Raw genomic sequence first — 22,042 nt, forward strand, 5'->3', positions numbered from 1 at the left:
CGAATCCACAAACTGCGAGTTCATGACCTGAGCAGAAATCACGAGTCAGAGGCTTAACTGATTGAGCCCCGAGAAGTGTTCTTTCTAAATGTGTTGGGAAGGCGCCCCCCGGTGGTCACACTGGTGCAGAAGCGCATACCAGGCTCTATTCAGGTGGGGGAAATACCAATGTGTCTAACTTTCTGAGAGCACATCATCCATGCCCTTCCACAAAACATTGTTTTGGATACTTTCCAAGAAAACTACTGGTCTGACCCAGTATGACAGTTCTATTTTTCCTGGAAAAAAATATTTATTTTTATTTTTTTTAACGTTTATTTATTTTTGAGATAGAGAGAGAGACAGAGCATGAATGGGGGAGGGGCAGAGAGAGGGAGACACAGAATCTGAAACAGGCTCCAGGCTCTGAGCTGTCAGCACAGAGCCCGACGCGGGGCTCGAACTCACGGACCGCAAGATCATGACCTGAGCCGAAGTCGGCCGCCCAACTGACTGAGCCACCCAGGCGCCCCGGAAAAAAATATTTAAATAACATTTTGTTAATTTAAATATTCTCCTTTTATTGACTTGCATTATAATGTGGTGTTATGTGAATAGGGGGACTTCAGTGGACAGAAGTTGTTAACCTTTCAGCATTTAGTTTGTTTGAGGAGACATCCATCTGTTAAGCAGTTAACCTGTATCTATACCAAAGGAGTGACTAGTAAAAGGAAATATTTAAATAAATTTCTCTCTATCAGAACTTGTGATTAGCAATTGTTTGGACGTTTCAAGATATCTGTGTTGTGTTCTCTCTCTCTCTCTCTCTTTTTTAAGTTTATTTATTTATTTTGAGAAAGAGACAGCACGAATCAGGGAGGGGCAGAGGGAGAAGAAGAGAGAGAACCCCAAGCAGCCTCCCCACTGTCAGTGCAGAGCCTGATGTGGGGCTCAAATTCACAAAAACATGAGATCATAACCTGAGCTGAAACCAAGAGTCAGATGTGTGACCTACTGAGCCACCCAGATGCCCTTCTGTTGTGTTCTCTTAAAGTGAGGCATATTTAAACCAAAAAGAAGGTGCCGATTGGTATTAAGAATAAGTTGCAAATTTGTTTTTATCTCTGAGAATAGCTGTTCTTTAAAAAAAGTTCTAACATTGTTTTATTAACTCATTCATTCAACAAACGTTTATTGAGCAGCTAATATATGTGTTGGGCTAGGCACTAGGTTAGGTAAAAGGGGTAATCATACTAATAGGTTAACACAATATGCCGGCTACTCTTCCTACTAAGTGATTTACATACATGAACCCATTTCATTCTCATACCGTCTCTGTCAGCTAGGTGTTGGATTTGCCCATGTCACAAATGAGGAAGCTGAATCAGAGAAGTCAGAGGGCTAAGAAAAAAGCCAACAGGGCAGCGTGGTTCCAGAGTCCATACTCTAACCTTGATGTCATACTACTAAACAAGATAAATAAGACAAGTTCTTGATTCTCTTGGACCTTAAAGAGAACATAACCTCGTAAGAGAGACAAAAAATAAAAATTAACCAAAAAAAGACAAATCAGCAACTCATGCCAGTGTAAACACTGTGCACAGTAAGTGTGAACACAGTCTGTAAGAGCACAGAAGAGGTGTGATTAATTTTGCCTGGGGAGTGATTACTCAAGGCTTCATAAAAGAACTGGGCATTGAAGAATAGGGTGGCAATTTGCCAAGCAGACAAGAAGGAAATCTCACACAGAGGAACAGTGTCAACCAGGCACGTTAATGTCATAAAAGTGTAAGCCACACTCCGGGAACAGCCAACAATTCATGTACCCAATGCGGGGTACGTGAGCCATGTCTGAGATCGAGGCCCATTCTTGATCATGAATGGCTTTTGAACTTTGAGGTTCTCACAATGAAGTTTAATCAAAAAGCCCTTTCTGGGGCGCCTGGGTGGCTCAGTCGGTTGAGCGTCCGACTTCAGCTCAGGTCACGATCTCACGGTTCATGAGTTCGAGCCCCGCGTCGGGCTCTGGACTGATGGCTCAGAGCCTGGAGCCTGCTTCCGATCCTGTGTCTTCCTCTCTCTCTGCCCCTCCCCCATTCATGCTCTGTCTCTCTCTGTCTCAAAAATAAATAAACATTAAAAAAAAAAAAAAAAAAAGCCCTTTCTGTATTTAGAGCCTAGGAGCACGAACATTTGACTGGACACCCGGCATCCTCCCTCCAAACCCTATGACACCATTAGGTAAGACTGGCTGAGGGACTATGGTTTAGGCAGGAAATTCTTACTTTCCATGAGGTCAAAACAATGGGGTCCAGACATCTCTGTTTGCTTTATCTTTTTCTTTAGCTTACAAAGGAGCTCCCGTGTGACCACTGTTACTAGGTCACCCTGAAATTTCAAGCAGTGGAGAAAACAGGTGTATTTCCTACTCCTTTGGAATCTCTTACATTGGCTCTTGCCAAGAAAGGTAATGCACATCAGGGTTTCTTCCCTAGCTCACATTTACCATACCTGCTGGCATAATGGACAATGACCATTTATAGCTCCTGCCGTGATCTCAAAGCCTCTTCTGGTGTGAGGACAGTGAGCAAGACCCACAGGCCAAGAGCTTGATCTCAAAGCCAGAGGTGCCCCATTAGTGAGTGTGAGGGATAGAGAGCGAGTTTTGTGTGCACATATCAATATGGAGCTTATCAGGGATGGTCTCATCCCTTGAGTGATTTTTGGAAGAACTAAAGGCTTCAACTTAAAAATCTAATTGGAGTCCTTTTTACCAGCACAAGCCAGAAGTAGTCAAGTCTGCTTTGGACTTAGAACTACCGTGACACCTAGTATGTGTTGCTCCGAGAATTGGCACTGAATACCCCTCGCGTGTATCTCTGACCTAAGGAATTCTCCATCAGATCGCTTTCAGATTGATGACGGTAATCTTGAGCCAATTAGGAATTTCATACAAAAGTTGTCATAGCTTTAATGAGAATAAGAATGATGCTTTACTCAGGCCTTTACACAATCAAATTGGGATGTGGCATGGAGGAGAAAACAGTATCTTGGCCGGAAATCTGTATGAGAGAATCCTCTTCTTGAGCCCAAGGTCTCAGCCTCCGCATCCTCAACCCCAACCTGACCCACTGCTTTGCCAGCTCGATTATTTCCTCCGACTCAGGGAATGTCGCACGGACCTATTGGCCAGTTCTAGACTGGGCCCTTGTCTGGATTAAGCACAGAGCCGGCAGTTGTGTGATTTAAATTTCAATTGAGGCTGAAGCCGCTCTCTGTTTGAAAAAGAAGGGAGTGTTCACCACTTACTATTTTTATGTGGTCCCACTTACTATTTTTATGTGGTCCTTGTCGCTTCGCTTTAAAACCTCTCCGTTCCTTTTCCTCCCCCAGCCCCAACTCCCAACAGGCATTAATTAGGATCATACTCACATGTCTGTAAGGCATTCTGAGATCCTTGGCTAGAAGGCTCTGTGTAAAAGCAGAAAGTGTTTTTGCCTTATTGATTGTTCATTAACACATGAAGCAATTGTCTGGAAATGGGAACACACAGAATATTTACCTTGTTTAGTTCTTTTCCTTTTATAGCGTGTTACAAGGATTACCAGTATTACAAATAGGAGGGCCAATAAAATCAGCGGGATCAACACCATTAATATAAACTCCTGCTGATCTGCATCCTCCTCAATGTAGGTAAAATTTGTATTTGTTATTAATGTTGCTGTGGTCACTGCAGCCAACGTCGTCTGAATGGTAGAGTCTCCATCGAGGCTTTCCACTTCCAGGGGCCTATCTGCTGACTGTTCCAGTTCCTCAACATCCCCTGAGGGAACACACACAAAATTGAGATTGCCATGGAGACAAAGCTAGTATGTTATGTTTTCAATGATTTTTACATTTACCCTACATGCATCCAGTGGTAAACTTGATCTACTGCATTTGGTCATCCGGTTCATTGTGACAGAGTATTGATTTAACATAAATGGAGTTCAAGCTGGGAGTATATTGGACATGGAATCAGACGGAGCCCAGAGATAAACCTCCCACTGATACAGGCAGTTGGGCCTTAACCAGATACTTTGGACACACTTACGAAAAGGGCATTGAGAAGCTTCGTCACGTCAAGGGTGATATTCCAGAACATCTTCTAGAGGACACCATGCTATTTCCATAACATTTCTGGATAAATCCAAATTCATGTTTCCTGGAAGTTAACTACTTGCCACACAGCACTCAGGTATAAAGCAATGCATGCTGTCCTAGTTTTTCATAAAAGGTTGCCTATCAGTGCAGAAGAATTCGTGGAAACTGGGGAGACTGATTAGACATCAGCCTCAGTCTCACATGCTGCAGAGAATGGAGACTCTGAGATTATCGGACACAAGTCTTCCTGAATTCTAAATAAAAACACAACATGTATTTCATTTGTAAAGGGAAATTCTCGAGGGGGAAGCTCCCTTAGAGACTAGGGAACCAATATTTAAATGTATTTAATAGAAAGCATCTTCCCCTAGAATAGAAAGAGCTTCCCCTATTAAGAAGCTATAAACAAGTTTATTCTCTTTGAATTTCAGATTGTGTTTAAAACCATCCTGGGGCTCATCACAGGACAGGGAAGGACTATTAGCCTGATGCTCATCTGAGAAATCTTTCCTCACCCGGCTATGTAGTAACCACAGTAAGGCAACCAAAGGTTTCCATGTTACTATGGCATAATGTTGCCTATCATTCAAATGGGGCCCACTGCGGGTAAGAGCATGAATTTAGGCTATAGAAAACTTATCAAGTAAGATGACTTATATGAACATTCTAAGTGAAAGGTGCTATGCAAACAGAAAAGTCAGCTGCTTTAAGCCATCCTCTGTTACTGTAGGTTAGGCCACCACCCACTGAGTAACAGAGCCAATTCCACACCTTATCCATTCGCATGACTGAATGACCATGAATTCCTCTGATTTATTTTATTTAAAAATATGTGTGATCACAGTCTAATTTTTTGTTGGACTATGTACACGAACATTTCCGTATCCCCCAAGACCAGGGAATCCACTTGATAATCGCATTGGTAAATGCCCCCCCAAAAACATCAGAGTCAGTTACAAACTACAGAGTATAACTAGCTGATGTTCCTCACGTGTTTATGCCAAAAGCAGGATTTTATTTTTTATTATTTTTTTAAGTTTATTTACTTATTTTGAGAGGGACAGAGACAGTACAAGTCGGGGGGAGGCAGAGAGAGAAAAGGAGACGGAGACAGAGAGGAAGAGGGAGAGAGAGAGAGAGAGAGAGAATCCCAAGCAGGCTCTGCTCTGTGAGCACAGAGCCTGATGTGAGGCTTGAACCCATGAAACTGTGAGATTATGACCTGAGCTGCAACCAAGGGTCAGATGTTTAACCAACTGAGCCACCCAGGAGCCCCCAAAAGGAGGATTTTAAAAAATATTTACTATGTATTGACCCGGTCTGGGTTAAGTCTTTGAAATATTTATGTCTTTGAAATAAGGTAATAAGTTAATAATATTAACACATATGCTAAAAGCTTTGATGCATCATATATCACCCTAATCCATGAAAAGATATTTGTCCAGTAGGACAATCTCCTCATTAAAGTCATCCAGCTCGCAGAACTATTGAGACCAAATAGCATCATTCACTGAAGATCCAGCCAGTAACGACTAGACATATTTGGGGGGTTGGCAAGGGAGGGGCACACACTCAGGTGCAGTAGAAATACTGACCCCCCTATTCTCTGAGGCCAGTGCTTACAGACCTTCCTCGAATACCCAGACTTCTTTTTTATTTCTTTTGCTTACTTCTAGACCTGCTGAGGCTGCCACCACTATTTCAGGCTAACCTTTATAGAGAATTTACTAAGCCAAATCCTGTGCTCTGCCTTTTACCCAGATTATCTCATTTTGTCCTCACCATTTTTTCAGATAGAAACTGGGCAAAGAGGTTACACAGCGTGCCCATGGTCACAGAGCTATCGTGGAGGAGGATGTGAACCCAAGGTGGCCGATCATTGAAACTGAGCCTTGAAATTCACACGATGTTTTCCCTCCAATAAGACAGGGATACAATGATTACAAGGCACGAGGTGGTGAACCAGAGAGGGAACCCCTGTTCTCGCCGATTCGCCTGGAAGGAAGCAGCTTCCTGGCACAAAGGGGAAGAGAGAGGGATGGGTCCCAGAAACCTGGGCTTTGTGGGGCTCCTTCTAAGCAATTCAGCCCAGATGCACAGCAGGACGTGTTCAACACCTCTCCAAGGAAGGATTTGAGTCACCATTTGACCTGTGGCCCCAGAAGAAGAGAAAATAGGAAAGGAAATAAGGTGGCAGGAATAATAAGAGTGTTTAGATAATCAGGAATGAGAAAGAGAAATGGAAAGAAACACACCAGATGGTCCTGGGTCATGTACACTTATTTTTTAGCACAAGGGACAGTGCTGGTCACAGCTGGCCCCTAGTGACATTTTGGAGTGAAAGGGGGTGAAGTTTCTCTCCCCAACATCCCTCTCACATACACCCTAACATAACGTTTTGCACGTTAAACATCACTCTCTCAGAATCTCTAGCGGCTATTTAAATAAATGAGAATCAAGGGGTCTCTTTCCCTCTCTGTTTTATTTTTCTTTACCCTACAAGACTTCATCTCCAGATACTTCCATTACAACGTTCCTTACAGCCCTCCCCACCCCATCCAACACCACAACAGCCACAAATAATAAAGAACACTGGCTGGCATTTATCATATGCTTAGCATGTGCCAGGATCTAGGATAAACACACAACCTAATTTCCTCCCCCCAACAACTTCCTTGCTCACATTTTACAAATGGAGAAACTGAGTCCTGAATGTCTTGCCCTGGGGGACAATCCTGTCCTTTATAAGTTCTGCGACATAGGGTTTTGTAGCTGCATTCCCTACAGCGTAGGTGCCAAATGATAGCGAAGCTTCTAGTCGTAGCTTGTCCCTTCATAGTAGTGAGAATTTGAAAAAGTTATTTACCCCTGTGGCGTGATGTCCTAATGTGTACAACTAAGGGGGGGACCCCCAACGCCCCATCTATTTCCACGTTGCTATGTTGCTTCTAGGGTATTTACTTTGTTTTTTTAATTAGAATTTTCTGAACTGGTACTAGACACATGATACTAAGCTCAGAAAGGAAGTTTCTCTACCACCACTTCCCCCGCTCACTCAAGGTACCTCCCCAGCGGTAACCCACTCTGCTGCCTTCCAGAAAAACTCAATGCACGTGTAAGTATCATTTCCTGTTTTCTTTTTCTTTTTTTTTTTAACACAAAGGGTGGCAAAATGTATATACTGCTCTGACCCTTGCTTTTCTCACTTAAAATTTGATCTTAAGGGGCACCTGGGTGGCTCAGTCAGTTAAGTATCTGACTCTTGGTTTCAGCTCAGGTCATGATCCCATGGTTTCATGAGTTCAAGCCAGGCGTCCTGCTGACAGTGCGGAGCCTGCTTGGGATTCTCTCTCTCTCCCTCTCTCTGCCTCTCCCCCACTTGCGCTGTGTCTGTGTCTCTCAAATATGAATAAATAAAAAAAATTTTTTTAATTGATCTTAAGGGCATCCGGGTGGCTCAGTTGGTTGAGCACCTGACTCTTGGTCTCAGCTCAGGTTAGGATCTCATGGTTTGAGTTCCAGCCCCACACTGGGCTCTGCACTGACAGCACAGAGCCTGCTTGGGGTTCTCTCTCTCTCTGCCTCTTTCAAACTAAATAAATAAACTTAAAAAATGTGACCTTCAAGATTATTTCATGTCTATATACAGACAGTTGTCTTTCCCCCTATTATTTGGATGTATCATAACCTGTTCCTATTGACAGAGATTTAAGTTGTTTCTTTTGCATTTTCAATGATGTTACAATAAACACCCCTGCATCCTTTGGTTTGTACCTGTGCACATATGGTCTATATTTTGTCTTAAGTGTGGTGAGAGCAGGAACAAGGGTGTTGGGTGCAGGGGGAGAGAGGACAGCACCAAATTGCTCTTGGTGGCCTTCTCCAAGATAGCTCCAGCCCGGGCCTCACACCATGAGGACCAGCAGAAACTAAGTCAGAAAAGTGCGGGGCGTGCAGGGTGTCTTTGATGGGAAAGGGGGGAAGTCGAAAAACGGTGGGGATTAGCCCCAGCAGCATTAGATGCCATCAAAAGGGGAGCTGGAAAACCAAGGTGAGCCATAGAATCAACTCAGGAACCAAGAGTGGCTCACCAAGGGAACAGAGGTGAGAATGAGGTGAAAGGAGAGGCGGACAAAACCAAGGTGAGAACCGCAGAGGAGCCAGTGGTCACAAAAGCAGGCAGTGAAGAGGGCTACTTAGGGGACTGTTCCGTAGAGCATTACGGAGGTTCCTTCTGCGGCCTGTGGGGTGATAGCAACTCTTTCCCCCGTGGACACGGCACCCCCTAAAGCTACTCTGCCTCCAACGTATCTATGGACCCCGGCCTTTTCTTTTTCCTTCTTTCTTTTTTTTTAGAGACGGTGATTTTTTTTTTAAGTTTATTTATTTATTTTGAGAGAGAGTGTCAGGAGGGGCAGAGAGAGAGAGGGAGAGAGAGAATCCCAAGCAGGCTCTGCTCTGTCAGTGCAGAGCCCCATGCAGAACTCAATCCCATGACCATGAGATCATGACCGGAGCCAAAGTCAGATGCTTAACAGACTGAGACACCCATGTGCCCTAAACCCCAGCTTTTTCTGAGCAACACTTGCTAAGGCCCACAATAGTCAATGGTAACTTCCTGTAGGAACCACCTTACGCTTCTTGGGTAAAAGCAACATTTTACAACCTAAGGAGTCTAGTGCTCCTATGGGAGAACCCAGAACTCTCTATCAGGAAGTGAGTCCAGAACGTGTGTGGGGCAGAATGTGCAGGGCCGTGTCTTCTGTCGTGTGTGGACTTTGTGGACGTCTCCATGGCATCGGGGCGGGCAGGATGTGGATTCAGAACGGCAGGGCCTGGGAAGGCCCCTCGCTGCTTCGACCCTCTCTTAAAAGCCAGGGAAGGAGGCCCTGTCCTACTTATCCCATAGTGTTCCTGTGAAGAGCAAAGGAAATCACAACCATGAAAATGCCAAGTAACCCACAGGGCACCACGCACACGCGCCCGGTGTTGGTAGATTTGCTACTCGCTTAGTGCTCCGTTCTCGTTCCCCCATCTCCAGACTTACCGGTTTCTCGGCCGTCCCCCTGGGGACTAATCTGCCTGCTCTGACGTCTTCATCTTATTGCTATGTCTTCCCACCTAAGTCTGGACATATTTCAGGGTAAGTGATGTATGGCCTGAGGGTAAAACTGAAAATGCTACAGAAATAGGCTCAGGCATGACAGTGAACAGGGAGAGGCACGAGCCAGCGAAAAGCCCCACTGCAACACCTCACGTTGCTTTTAATCCTCCAATCCTAAAAGCACCAGATAATCAACCGCACAGTTACAGAGTCACTGACAAATGACTGCTGAGGATGGCCATGCAAACACATCTGGGACGCATATTCCACAAACCTGGCAAGGACCCTGGGGGGAATCTTTGTGCGTGGGAAACTGGGAGAAAAGGCTCCAGGTGAACCCGGCAGCAAGAGCAGCTGAGTGGGCGCGTCGGCCCTTATCACTGCTCCAAACACCGTCACTAAGTGGAAATGACTCTGCTTCTCCGTGAAGCAAACTAGCTGACTTCTCTTTTCTGGAAAGTGGAACAAATACGCAACCACGCTCCAGTTTTTTTGTTTTTGTTTTTGTTTTAAGTTAAAGATAAAAAGGCATTACATACCAGCTGAGAGAATGCCACACTGATGTTCCAACGTAAAATAAAACAATGTTGAGAGAATGGCATTAAACTCAGGATACCACGGAGTCTGTTGGGCCTCAATCAGAGGCCCCCTTCTTTCATTTGTTATGTAGACTCCATGCACGAATTGTGTCAACGATTTCGTAATTCAGATAACGAAACAAACGGAAACACAAGTCAGGTGTCAGGCATTCAAATTCTGCCCTGCTCTGTGGAGAAACGGGAGTATCTGAATTTCAAGATACTTAAGACACCAAACTCAAGAAGTCCGCCTGCTTCTCATTCACCTGGACCTCTGCGCACAGCAAAGAGCCAGTCAGTGTTGGATGAGATAAAACCAAACCGGGGGTTCTCAGCCTTGGCTGCACGTTAGAATCACCTGTGGACCTTCTAACGCTCCTGATGCCCAAACCTTTCCACCTCACTGTATCTGGGGTGAATGCAGGCCTCAGGATTTTTTTTTTTTTACAGTTCTCCAGGTGACTCCAGCGTGCAGCCGGGATTGAGAACCACTGCTGAAGACCCTCCCCATTTCTGGTCTTGCCCTGGGCCACCCAGCACTCCCCACTGCTGTTCTCTGTGCTTCTCGTTGGCGAACTGGAGAAGAAAGAGGTCAGGCAGTGGGATACCAAAGTCTTGTCTAGCAGCTACCGACTCTGTCGCCAGAACGGAATAGCTTAACAGTCACCACTGAAGCCTTGAGCCCCCTTAAACCACAGGTCCTCATACTTTAGCTTCAGAATCACCTGGAGGGTTTCTCAAACACAGAATGCTGACCACCGCTCCCAGAGTTTCTGCTTTAGTAGGTCTGGGATGGAGCTAAAACGTTTCATTTCTAACAAAATGCGGTGGCTGCTGGCCTGGAGGCCATGCTTTGAGAGCCATTGGTCTAAGTTGTGTTTAGTTATTAGTGACGCCTCTTGTCCACAACATTTCCCATGCACCCACATCAGCTGGTGGGTTTTAAGCTCTGTCCAAATCAGTGAGGGTATCTATAGCGGCTGTGCCTTGGCATGTTTTAAAAGCTCCCCGAGTGATTTCAGTAAGTATGCCAGGCTGAGAGTTACTGAGTTAAATTGTAATTCAATTGACTTTATTTTAATTTGTTGTTACTAAGCTTTAAAGGTGATTGGAGGGGTGCCTGGGTGGCTCAGTCGGTTAAGCGTCCGACTTTAGCTCAGGTTATGATCTCATGGCTCATGAGTTCAAGCCCTGCGTCGGGCTCTGTGCTGACAGCTCGGAGCCTGGAGCCTGCTTCGGATTCTGTTTCCGTTTCTCTCTGCCCCTCCCTCACTCACAATCTGTGTGTGTCTCTCTCAAAAATAAATATTAAAAAAAAAAAAAGGATGAGCGGAGACCCTATACAGAAAGAAGCGTCTGAGAGCAAAATTAATAGGTATAGGCACCCATCAGATGGTCTATCTCTTCGGTGCTGGTGTCTGTTTACAAATCAGTTGTTCAGCATCTGTGGAATCGGACTGCGATGAGCCAGGGAACAAATGGGAACCAATGACGTACCAGGCTCACCCGACTGCAACCTGTCTGTGGGAGGGTGATTGTGTTGGATGCAGGGAGACACCAGGGCCAAGTGGATGGACGATGCTCCTTGGTGTTGGGCCACTGGGATATCAGCCTGCATGGACCACAGGTGGGTTTCTGAAGTGTTCTGCCTTTCTCCCATTTGCTTGGATTCAAAACAGTACTAACCTATTGTTTATCATCTGAGAGTACTTCATTCAGGTACTTTTTTTTTTTTTAATGTTTCTTTATTTTTGAGGGAGAGAGAGAGCGAGCAGGGGAGAGGCAGAGGGGTTGGGGGGACAGAGGACCTGAAGAGAGCTCTGCGCGGACAGCAGAGAGAGAGCCCAATGAGAGGCTCGAACTCACAAACCGTGAGATCGTGACCTGAGCCAAAGCCAGACGCTTAACCAACTGAGCCCCCAGGCGCCCCCACATGCTTGTTTATTGTCTGATGCCTCCACAGTTTGGTGTCTTTTGTATCCCTAGCACCTGTAACCCTGTCTGCCATCAGGTAAAAGTTGTTTAGGAAATGTAAATAGGCCATGTTAGTCTGAGAGAAAATGCGGGGACATCTCTTACCTTTTTATCAAGAATATAATGTCCTCCTGCCTCTATCCACCCTCTTCCAGGAATACACACTGTACATTCTTAGTACAAAGAGAAACACGGATCTAAGGTGGTCTTCTTAAAAAGTTATCTAAATTTCAAAGAAAGCGGGGCGCCTGGGTGGCGCAGTCGGTTAGGCGTCCGACTTCAGCCAGGTCACGATCTCGCGGTCCGTGAGTTCGAGCCCCGCGTCAGGCTCTGGGCTGATGGCTCAGAGCCTGGGGCCTGCTTCCGATTCTGTGTCTCCCCCTCTCTCTGCCCCTCCCCCGTTCATGCTCTGTCTCTCTCTGTCTTAAAAATAAATAAACGTTGGAAAAAAAAAAATTAAAAAAAAAAATAAATAAATTTCAAAGAAAGCACTGGAAAATGAGAGGAACTGTTGAATGCAAAGTTAAAAATACTGAATGATAAAATTTCATGTTCCTAGTTTTTGTTTTGTTTGGGTGGGGGGATTCTAGTGTTTCCCATGGTTTCCCACATGTAAAGGCTGGGTGACCTAATTCTCTCTGGGGACAGGACTAGGGAAATGGAGAGATTGTGGTTGTCACTGTAAGCTCTGTTGTACTATTTGACCATTTTGATTAAGTGGAAATACTCACCTAATGTATTTTCCTGACATATTTACCTGAAGAAGATATGGTCAGAGTTAACTATGGTTGAACAGATGCAAGACAGCGCTGAAGGGTGAGGGCGGGTTTTAACTATCAAAGGGCAGTTCAGAGGCACCGGGGTGGCTCAGTCGGTTGCCTGTCTGTCTTTGGCTCGATCGTGATCTTGCAGTTCATGGGTTCAAGCCCCACATCAGGCTCTGCACTGATAATGCAGAGCCTGCCTGGGATTTTCGCTCTCCCTCTCTCTCTGCCCCTCCCCCACTCATGCTTGCATGCTCTAAATAAACAAATAAACTGTAAAAAAAAAAAAAAAAAAGAAAGAAAGAAAAAAGTAAAGGCAGTTCACATACAGCAATGCCTGCATTTTGTACACCCTTTCTCATCAACCATCACCCTAACCATCTTTTCTAGCTGAAAGAAGGTTAACAAATGTTTCTTTGGCTTATTTTGAGGAGGGTCATCTGGTAAAATGCTTGCACGCGGTGGTCTGCTCTGGGAATTTATTCGCGAAGCTTGGTTGTATTTTTTACCTCATTGCCTCCAGAAGCACACCTGCAGCTGCAGTTTATTATCAGATTTTATTTTTCTTTTTTTGTAATTTACTATCAGATTAAAACATGCCCACAAAGGGGGCCCACCATGCTCGGATGCCTTTTTTGTTTGTTTGTTTCAAACTTTTTATTTTGGTGTCTTTTCAAAAGAAAGCTTGCTCATATTTAACCGGACTTGCCCAGACCCTGAGGCTGTCTCAGTTGGGAGTTACTCACCTGGGGAAGCTGCATTTCTGACCATCTGACTACCTTTTTGCACGCTGGAGACCTGTTCTGCCTTGTGGTTCCTGGCAGTTTAAAGGAATGTATGTATTTTCTTTAATGTTTATTTATTTATTTATTTATTTATTTATTTATTTTTTAAATTTTTAACGTTTATTTATTTTTGAGACAGAGAGAGACAGAGCATGAACGGGGGAGGGTCAGAGAGAGGGAGACACAGAATCGGAAACAGGCTCCGGGCTCTGAGCTGTCAGCACAGAGCCCGACGCGGGGCTCGAACCCACAGACCGCGAGATCATGACCCGAGCCGAAGTCGGCCGCTTAACCGACTGAGCCACCCAGGCGCCCCAATGTTTATTTATTTTTGAGAGAGGGAGAGAAAACCACAGAGGAGGAACAGAGAGAGGAAAAGAGAGAGAGTCCCAAGCAGGTTCTGCGCTGTCAGCACAGAACCTGCTGCAGGGCTTGAGCTCACAAACCGTGAGATCATGACCTGAGCTGAAATGAAGAAACAAATGGGGAAAAAAACAAATGGAAACAAAAAGGATTTTCTTGAAATGATAGCTATTATCATTACTAATCTGAATATTTTCTACTTTTATTAGATTTCTATCTCTCTTTCGAATAGCCGGTTTCAAAATTACAATTCGAGAGAGTTAGTGGGAGTCAAATGTTCCTGGCCATGCCCTTGTCCTCTCTCTGGCCTGCTATCAGCCCCCTCCGAGTAGGGAGGGGAGACAAGGCGGGCTCCTGCACAGTGCACACGGGCCCGCTGTCTGGGCGATGCACCCCTTGCTCAGATCAGCATGGGCTCAGTGTCGCCAGAGAGAGTACCTGAAAGACAGGGCCAAGCCCAAAAACAAATGGTAGATGTATGTTTGTGGACATATAGGAGACAAGGAGGACAGGAGCGAAGGGAAAGGAGATGTGGGCTAGTATCTCAGGGGCTGATGTGTCTTCACCAGGAGCAGCCTGAGAAAGGGGAGAAACTGGTGTAACCAGTATGAGGGAGCAGACAGCAAGAGATTGTTCTATTGTTTGACGGATTCTTACAGGAGGCCAAAGAAGGAGGCAATTTCCTCAGGTCTCCGAGGTGGTGTCTGAGTGGAACAAATCGTGGATGGGACTTTCTGAGTCCAGGTGTCTGAGGCTGGTGTCTGAGGCCGGCCTGCTTCTGGTCCTATTTTACCTTGAAAGGGATTCTATCCTGCCCCTCCCTCCTGGACAACCTAACAGGCCTCAAGCACTGAAAATTCAGTGCTGCTTGAGCTCGGGGTGCAATTCAGTTCCACTCTCTTGCCAGCCTCTTTTCTGCATTTGTTTTGTTTTGTTTTAAAATTTTTTAATGTTTATTTTCGAGAGAGACAGAACGTGAGTGGGGGAGGGCCAGACAGAGAGGGAGACACAGAATCTGAAGCAGTTTCCAGACTCTGAGCTGTCAGCACAGAGCCTGTCGCGGGGCTCAAACTCACAGTTCGTGAGTTCATGACCTGAGCCGAAATTGGCGTTCAACCGACTCAGCCACCGAGGCGCCCCTTCTGCATTTGTTAATATATCCCACGATTTTTTTTTTTCCTTCTAGTTTTTAATGTGATGGGTTGCATGAGTAGATTCTCTAAAGGTGATCCACTCTCGGATTCCTGGTTCTATGTAATCATTAGGGTGTTGTGTTTTGCTTTGTTTTCAACATGGTTCCTTTACTTTTATTTGAATAACTGATCTAGGACTCAGCCTAATTTTTTTCTAATATTTATTAACTGGCTACGTAACCAAAGGTCTGTGGTGTCAGTGACAGACCAATGTAGGGATGGTCTTTGCTTGACAAAAGATAGTCATAGGGTTGCTAGATGAAGCACAGGACCCCCACTTGAATTTGAATATCAGATAAACAACAAATAATTTGTTTAGTACAAATGTGTCCCACGCAATATTTGTGTGGCCTATACTTACACTGAATTGCATGAGATGTACTTACACTAAAAAAAAAAAAAAAAGTGTTTATTTGAAATTTACATTTAACTGAGTGTCCTATATTTTTATTTGCTAAATATAGTAGTCTTAATCATGAATAAATAAACAAGCATAATGTTCAGAAAAGAATAAATGTATTTTCAATTAAGAAATATTTTTGGGGCGCCTGGGTGGCACAGTCGGTTAAGCGTCTGACTTCAGCTCAGGTCACGATCTCGCGGTCCGTGAATTCGAGCCCCGCGTCAGGCTCTGGGCTGATGGCTCAGAGCCTGGAGCCTGTTTCCAATTCTGTGTCTCCCTCTCTCTCTGCCCCTCCCCCGTTCATGCTCTGTCTCTCTCTGTCCCAAAAATAAATAAACGTTGAAAAAAAAAAATTAAAAAAAAAAAAAAGAAATATTTTTTCGGTGGAAGAAAAAAACCAGATGCCAGGAAACCCTCCTAACTACTGGACTCTTATTTCTGAAAACCACAATGGGGTGGGGAAGTAGGAAATAATAAAGATGGTTTTAGTTCATGTACAGCAAAAAAAACATAGAAAAAAATTCAAATTCCTAAAACAGACTAGATTTATTGGTTTTATTTCAAGGTAAAGGAACCCAACACCACCAACTAGACTCTGCCCTGATAGGGAACTTTCCTTTCACCATATTTAATTAAGGAGGAAATGTTCTGTGCTGTCCTCGTCCCCCGAGGCAGATGTTTCTATTTATTTTATGTTACAGAAATTTTATTTCTTTTTTGAGTTTTCAAATCGTCTTTTACTGGCTTGAAATGTATTATCCATGGAACTTATATTCCTTTTGTTTTCCTTTCAAAAGCCTCCCCCAAAGGCTTGTAACTACCTGGTCTTTCTGCAAATCGTCAGGCTGCTCGATACCTATTTTCTGGGTCTAAACTCCATCCCTATTTTTTTAAATGTTTTTATTTATTTTTGAAAGAGAGACAGAAAAGTGAGAGAGACAGGGCGTGAGCAGGGGAGGGGTAGAGAGAGGGAGACACGGAACCTGAAGCAGGCTCCAGGCTCTGAACTGTTCACACAGAGCCCCACGCGAGGCTGGAACTCACGGACCATGAGATCATGACCTGAGCTGAAGTCGGATGCTCAACCGACTAAGCCACCCAGGCGCCCCCCCATCCCTATTTTGAGAGGAAGACAGATAAGAATACTTTCTCAATACTACTCAATAGATGTGCTTACATAGTATTCTCTCCAGGAAGGGAAGCAGTAATTGTTGCCTGTTTTGGTCTGAGAAGACAGAAGTAAACTACTTATACATGAAAAGATATGGGATAGTTAACATTTTGGAATAAAAAAAAAAAGTGGGGTAAGTAAAAAATCATATTTATCCAGGTATTACCATAGTTTCATTTTATTATTTAAATGATTATGACTTTGTCATGAATATATGTAAATCTTGGATAAATTTTATGTCATTCATTCCCCAGTCAGTCAGTAGTGTGCCTATTATGTACCAGGCACCAATCTAGGTCCTGGGATATAAAGGTGAATGAGACCAGGTCTATGCTTCCCAGGGAAGACACTGGTAAGTAGGGACAATGGCACATAAATCAATACCTATAATACAGTTTAACAAAAGCCATGATTGTATACAGAATACCATGAGACTATGGGAGAGGAAGGTATTTGTTCATCTGGGGGTGGAAGACTCAGGAAATCTTCACAGAGGAGAAGGTCATTAAATTGAATCTCAGGAGTTTATCAGGCAAAGGTGTCAGGGAAAGGCATCACAGTTGACGCACGTGGGAAGGCTCAGTGACCCAACAGTGTTGGCACATTCAAGCAGTTGCACCATCAGGCGTGTGGTGGGGAGTGTCAAGGGTTAAGCAAGAAAGGAACTCAGGACAACTCATAAGGGGCCTTGTAATAATGGCAACGGATTTGGAATCTACTCAAAGGAAATGAAATCTCACTGAAGGGGTAGATACAGGAAGAAATGATCGCTTTTTGTTATAGAGCTATTGCTCTGGAGGCCATGTGAAATAGGGTGGAAGAGGAGACTAAACACAAGAGACAGGCTAAGAAGTTAATGAACTAGAATAGGCGAGAGCTAACAAGGGCTTAAACTAGCAGGGAGCTGAGAAGGAGTTCCGTTCTGGACATGCTGAGCCTAAGGCCCATGTGACATTGTCCAAGAAAAACTGAGGACAAGAATGCAGGTATAAAGCTGGGCAGATAGGCCTAGTAGGAGGTTGTTTTGTTTTGTTTTGTTTTGTTTTGTTTTGTTTTGTTTTGTTTTGAATCATCAGCCAAGAAGTAAAGTGAAAGCCATGAACATGGATACCATGGCCCAGGAATGATATAAGGAATAAGAAATAAAAGATAGACATGCTATGAAATGAGCAGGTGGAAGAGAAAGACTCCTAAACAAAAACTGGAAAGGAGCATTCAATGTGCTAGGAGATCAAGGAGAAAAAGGCATTGCAAAACCCAAGGAAGAGGAGAATTTCAATCATTGGTTAATTATGTTAAGTGATACGGAGGAAAACGTGCAATAGGGACAGAAATGGGTCCCTTGGGGTTAGCTCTTAGAAGACACTGATGACCCAGGTAGAGCAATTGGAATGCTGTGTTTGACACAGCAGCCAGATTGCAGTGGGTCCAGATGAAGGTGTGTTGACTTCTTTCAAAGAGACTGGGAATTATGGAAAGGGACGATGGCAGAAAGCTCAAGGAAAACTCAGAGGCACTCTCATTATTTTTCATTATAAAAGTATACCTACCTGAAAGAATAGAGAATACTGTAACAGATAACTGGGTACCCACCACTAATTATCTCACAATTTTCTATATCGACTAGAGGACCGATTGGCAAACTTTTCCTTAAAGAGCAGAGAATGAATGTTTTAGATCTTGTGGCCCACAAAGCAAAATACAGGCTATTATATAAGTTTTTGTTTAACCATTTAAATATATGAAAACCATTCCTAGCTTACGGGTCAGAAAAAAACGGGACGCTTGCTGAGTTTGGCCCATGGGTTTTCATTTGCTGACCCCAGGACTACCATGTTTTTCTGAAAGAAACACAACATCATAGATACAGTTGAAGCCCTCCTTGTACTCCTCCCTGATCTCATTCCCCTCCCTCCCTTTCCAACGGTAATTGCTTTCCTAAAGTTAACGTGTATCAGTCCCAACTTTTAAAATATGCCTATGTCCCTAAGCAATATAAGCATAATTTGGAGTGTTTTTATGTACTTATTTACTTTTGTGGGAGAAAGCATGCATGAGCACGCATGTGTGTGCAGGGGAAGGGCAGAGGGAGAGAATCTTAAGCAGGCTCCAAGCCCAGCGCGAAGCCTCGTGCAGGGCTTGATCCTACAACCGCGAGATCATGACCTGAGCCGAAATCAGGAGTCGAATGCTCAGCTGACTGAGCCACTCAGGCGCCCCTGGAGTGTTTTTAAAACTTTAAGTAAATGTAATCATTCTGTGCAAAATAATCTTCAATTGGCTTTTTTGGCTAACATTACAGTTGAGATTAATTCATCTTCATACATTTGGCTTTAGTTCATTAATTTCACCAGCTATATGACACCTCATTTTGGGACTATATTAAGTTTCACATATTCTTCTGTTCATGAACACTTAAGTTGTTTCTATTTTCTCCATCTTTACAAACAGTGCTACAGTCAGCGTTCTTGGCCATGACGTTTTGCCACACATTTGTTTTTGAGCTGGTATATATACCTGAGATTAAATTGTTGAGGTTGTAGGCTACAAACATTTTTAGCTGACTAAATATTTCCAAATTGTCCTCCAGACTGGTTGTGTAGAAAAATTTCCTTTTCCGGTATTTTGGTATGGTTGGTAACCTGAAAATTTTTCCCAATATGCCACACCTAGAAATACTGAATGAAATATCAGAAGCAACTTTTTAAACGTATAAAGAAACCCCAAAAAAGCAAGGAAATCCCCAGGGTCCAGAAAATGTTTCAAAAAACAAAAAAGAAAAAAGAAAAGGAAAGGAAAAAAAAAAAAGATGATATCGGAAATTTAAATTCGGAGACGAATATGGGGACCTATGGGGATTTCCTAGAACAAAGGTTTGGGGCCATAGGGATATGAGAGGTTATATAATTCTTTCAGGGGACTTCTGTCCATCTCTTGGCTCAAAACTTAAGGCTGGGGTGCCTAGGCGTCTGGGTTAAGCATCTCACTCTTGGTTTCGGCTCAGGTCATAATCTTACAGTTTGTGAGATCAAGCCCTGCATCAGGCTCTATGCTGACATCACAGAGCCTGTTTGGCCTTCTCTGCCTCTCTCACATTCTCTCTCTCTCTCTCTCTCCCGAAATAAATAAACTTAAAAAAAAAAAGTTAAAGCTGAAACACCAGGCCATGGTTTTAAAAAAAGGATGGGGCGCCTAGGTGGCTCAGTTAGTTAAGTGACTGACTCTTGAGTCGGGCTCAGGTCAGGATCTCATGGTTCATGTGTTTGAGCCCCACATCAGGCTCTGCGCTGACAGTGAGGAGCCTACTTGAGATTCTCTCTCTCTCTCCTCTCTCTCTCTCTCTCTCTCTCTGTCCCTCCCCCACTTTCATGCTCTCTTTATCTCTTTCAAAATTAAATAAACTTAAGGAAAAGAAAAGAAGGGAAGGAGCAGTGATTAGCACAAAGTTTTAAGTCAAAGACCAGTGTTCCACAGCCAGGCTGACCTCACCCTCATCCTGACACTGTGGACCTGGCCCCTCTTCTGATTTCAATTTGATTTTGTCTGCTTCTTTCTCGTTGGCAATAGCTTTGGCATCTTTGGTCACCTGTTTCTGGCGTCAACTTGCCTCCACAGCAGACTCTGGTTTGTTGGCCGGCGCCTTTAATGATGTTTGGGCACCTCCTCTTGTAACTCTTGGAGTCTGACCCCTGAGGCCTGCTCAGCCTCCCCCTCTCCACACCAATGCTGGGGGTTAAGCCTGAGGTCTAACCTCTGACTCTCCTCAAGCCTAGCACATCCCTGCCTCCATTTCTTCCAAACACTATTCTGTGGTGACAGGACTAGGTTGTATTGGTAAAGTATTTACAATACGTTGGTGATGGAATAAAAAAAAAGTTGGATTTCTGTTAAGTGGGGTGAGTCTTCCTCTGTGTGCCAGACTGTATCTTCAGTGCCCCCAAGATTTCTCTTTTTTTTTTAGTTTTTTTAATGTTTATTTATTTTTGACAGAGAGAAAGAGAGACAGGGCATGAGCAGGGGAGGGGCAGAGAGAGAGGGAGGCACAGAATCCGAAGCAGGCTCCGAGCTGTCAGCACAGAGCCCAACGCGGGGCTCGAACTCACAAACCGCGAGATCATGACCTGAGCCCAAGTCAGACGCTCAAGTGACTGAGCCACCCAGGTGCCTCATGCCCTCAGGATTTCTATCGTGAATGGGAATCAACTGAGATGAACAACAGGCTTAGGTCTGTATAAACTTCAGATAAAACTATTAGGTAATACTATGTTTAAAACAAAGACATAGAAGGAATAAATAACACAAGAAAAAATAAAAGCAGGGGCGCCTGGGTGGCTCAGTCAGTTAAGGGTCCGACTTCAGCTCAGGTCATGATCTCACGGTTTGTGAGTTCGAGCCCTGAGTCGGGCTCTGTGCTGACAGCTCAGAGCCTGGAGCCTGCTTCAGATTCTGTGTCTCCCTCTCTCTGCCTTTCCCCCACTCATGCTCTGTCTCTCTCTCCCTCAAAAATAAACATTAACAAAATTTTTTTAAGGAAAAATAAAGGCAAGACATATTTTTTTCTGGAAACGAAAAATTTTTTTCTAGAATAAAAAATATAACTGAAATTAAAAGCCCAATGAATGGGTTAAGCAGCAGGATGGACTGGGTGATTGCACTAACCCTCCCACCGGTGGTGCAGAGTTCCTGTTTCTCCACATCTTTGCCAACATTTGAGGATGGTGCAAACTGTACACAGGTAGGCAAATTGCAGGTTATATTGTTTCTTTGCAGAATTGGGCCCATCCCAGCCAAAATCCAGCCCTCTTCTGGTTTCTTAGATCAGGCTTTTGGACACAGAGGGACTTTAAGCCTCAATCAATCCCTTTCTGCCTGTTTTTTTTTTTTTTTTTTTTTTTTTTTTTTGGTCCCTGAAGGCTGCTTGGTCCTTGGGGTCAGTTCTCAGTAGCGCTCTCCCACAGCGATTGATCCTGGTTCCCACACCCCGAAGCCTCTTACCCAATGACTTCATCATTCCACTTTTCCGGCTTCTGGTCTTAACTATGCTAATCCCCTGATTCTCTGTTGCTCACTCTGCACCTTGCAGCCTTTCCTTCCCCCTCTAAAGGCCAAAGTTCAACCCAACTCCTTCCATCCCTTTTCCTGTAGACCAGTCTCCGACCCAACCAGATACAGCTCCTTTATTAATATGCAGTAACATTAGACTCCAACTAAGAATGCATCTACAGTTAGAAGGATACCAGAGATATATTTTTCTAAACCTGAAACTAGCCACATACCCTGGCAGAACCTAAAAATCCAGAGGTATCACAACATATGTTAGAGCATGGATTCCTGAGACTGAATCTTACTTTACTATTTAACTGTGTGACCTGAGGCAAGTCACTTAACCTCTCAGTGACTCCATTTTCTCATACGTAAAAGAGGGACATATGTTTAAGGTTGTTAGGAAAATCAAATGAGTTAGTATAAATAATTTAGAACAGCGCCTGGTATACAATGAATACTATATGTGTTTGCTATCATCATTATTGCTACTTGAAATTGGAACTGTCCCAGGCAATAGCAGATGCCAGTCACATTCGTTG

General features: G+C 44.0%; 1 protein-coding gene across 2 annotated transcripts in view; it reads right to left on the reverse strand.

Annotated features, from left to right (window-relative positions):
* Window positions 1-22,042, reverse strand: part of TMEM154 (transmembrane protein 154) — a 43,717-nt gene that overhangs the window by 18,126 nt on the left and 3,549 nt on the right. For both annotated transcript variants that reach the window (XM_047090786.1, XM_047090787.1), the window contains exons 2-3: window positions 3,542-3,802; window positions 3,412-3,450 (exon numbers count right to left, since the gene is read on the reverse strand). In XM_047090786.1, the coding sequence (XP_046946742.1) occupies window positions 3,412-3,450; window positions 3,542-3,802 (300 nt within the window). The remainder of the gene's footprint in view (window positions 1-3,411; window positions 3,451-3,541; window positions 3,803-22,042) is intronic.

The sequence above is a fragment of the Lynx rufus genome, unplaced genomic scaffold (assembly GCF_022079265.1).
Source record: "Lynx rufus isolate CCGP_SWC_20201006 ecotype Redwood Valley unplaced genomic scaffold, mLynRuf1.p SCAF_3, whole genome shotgun sequence".
NCBI lineage: Eukaryota > Metazoa > Chordata > Mammalia > Carnivora > Felidae > Lynx > Lynx rufus.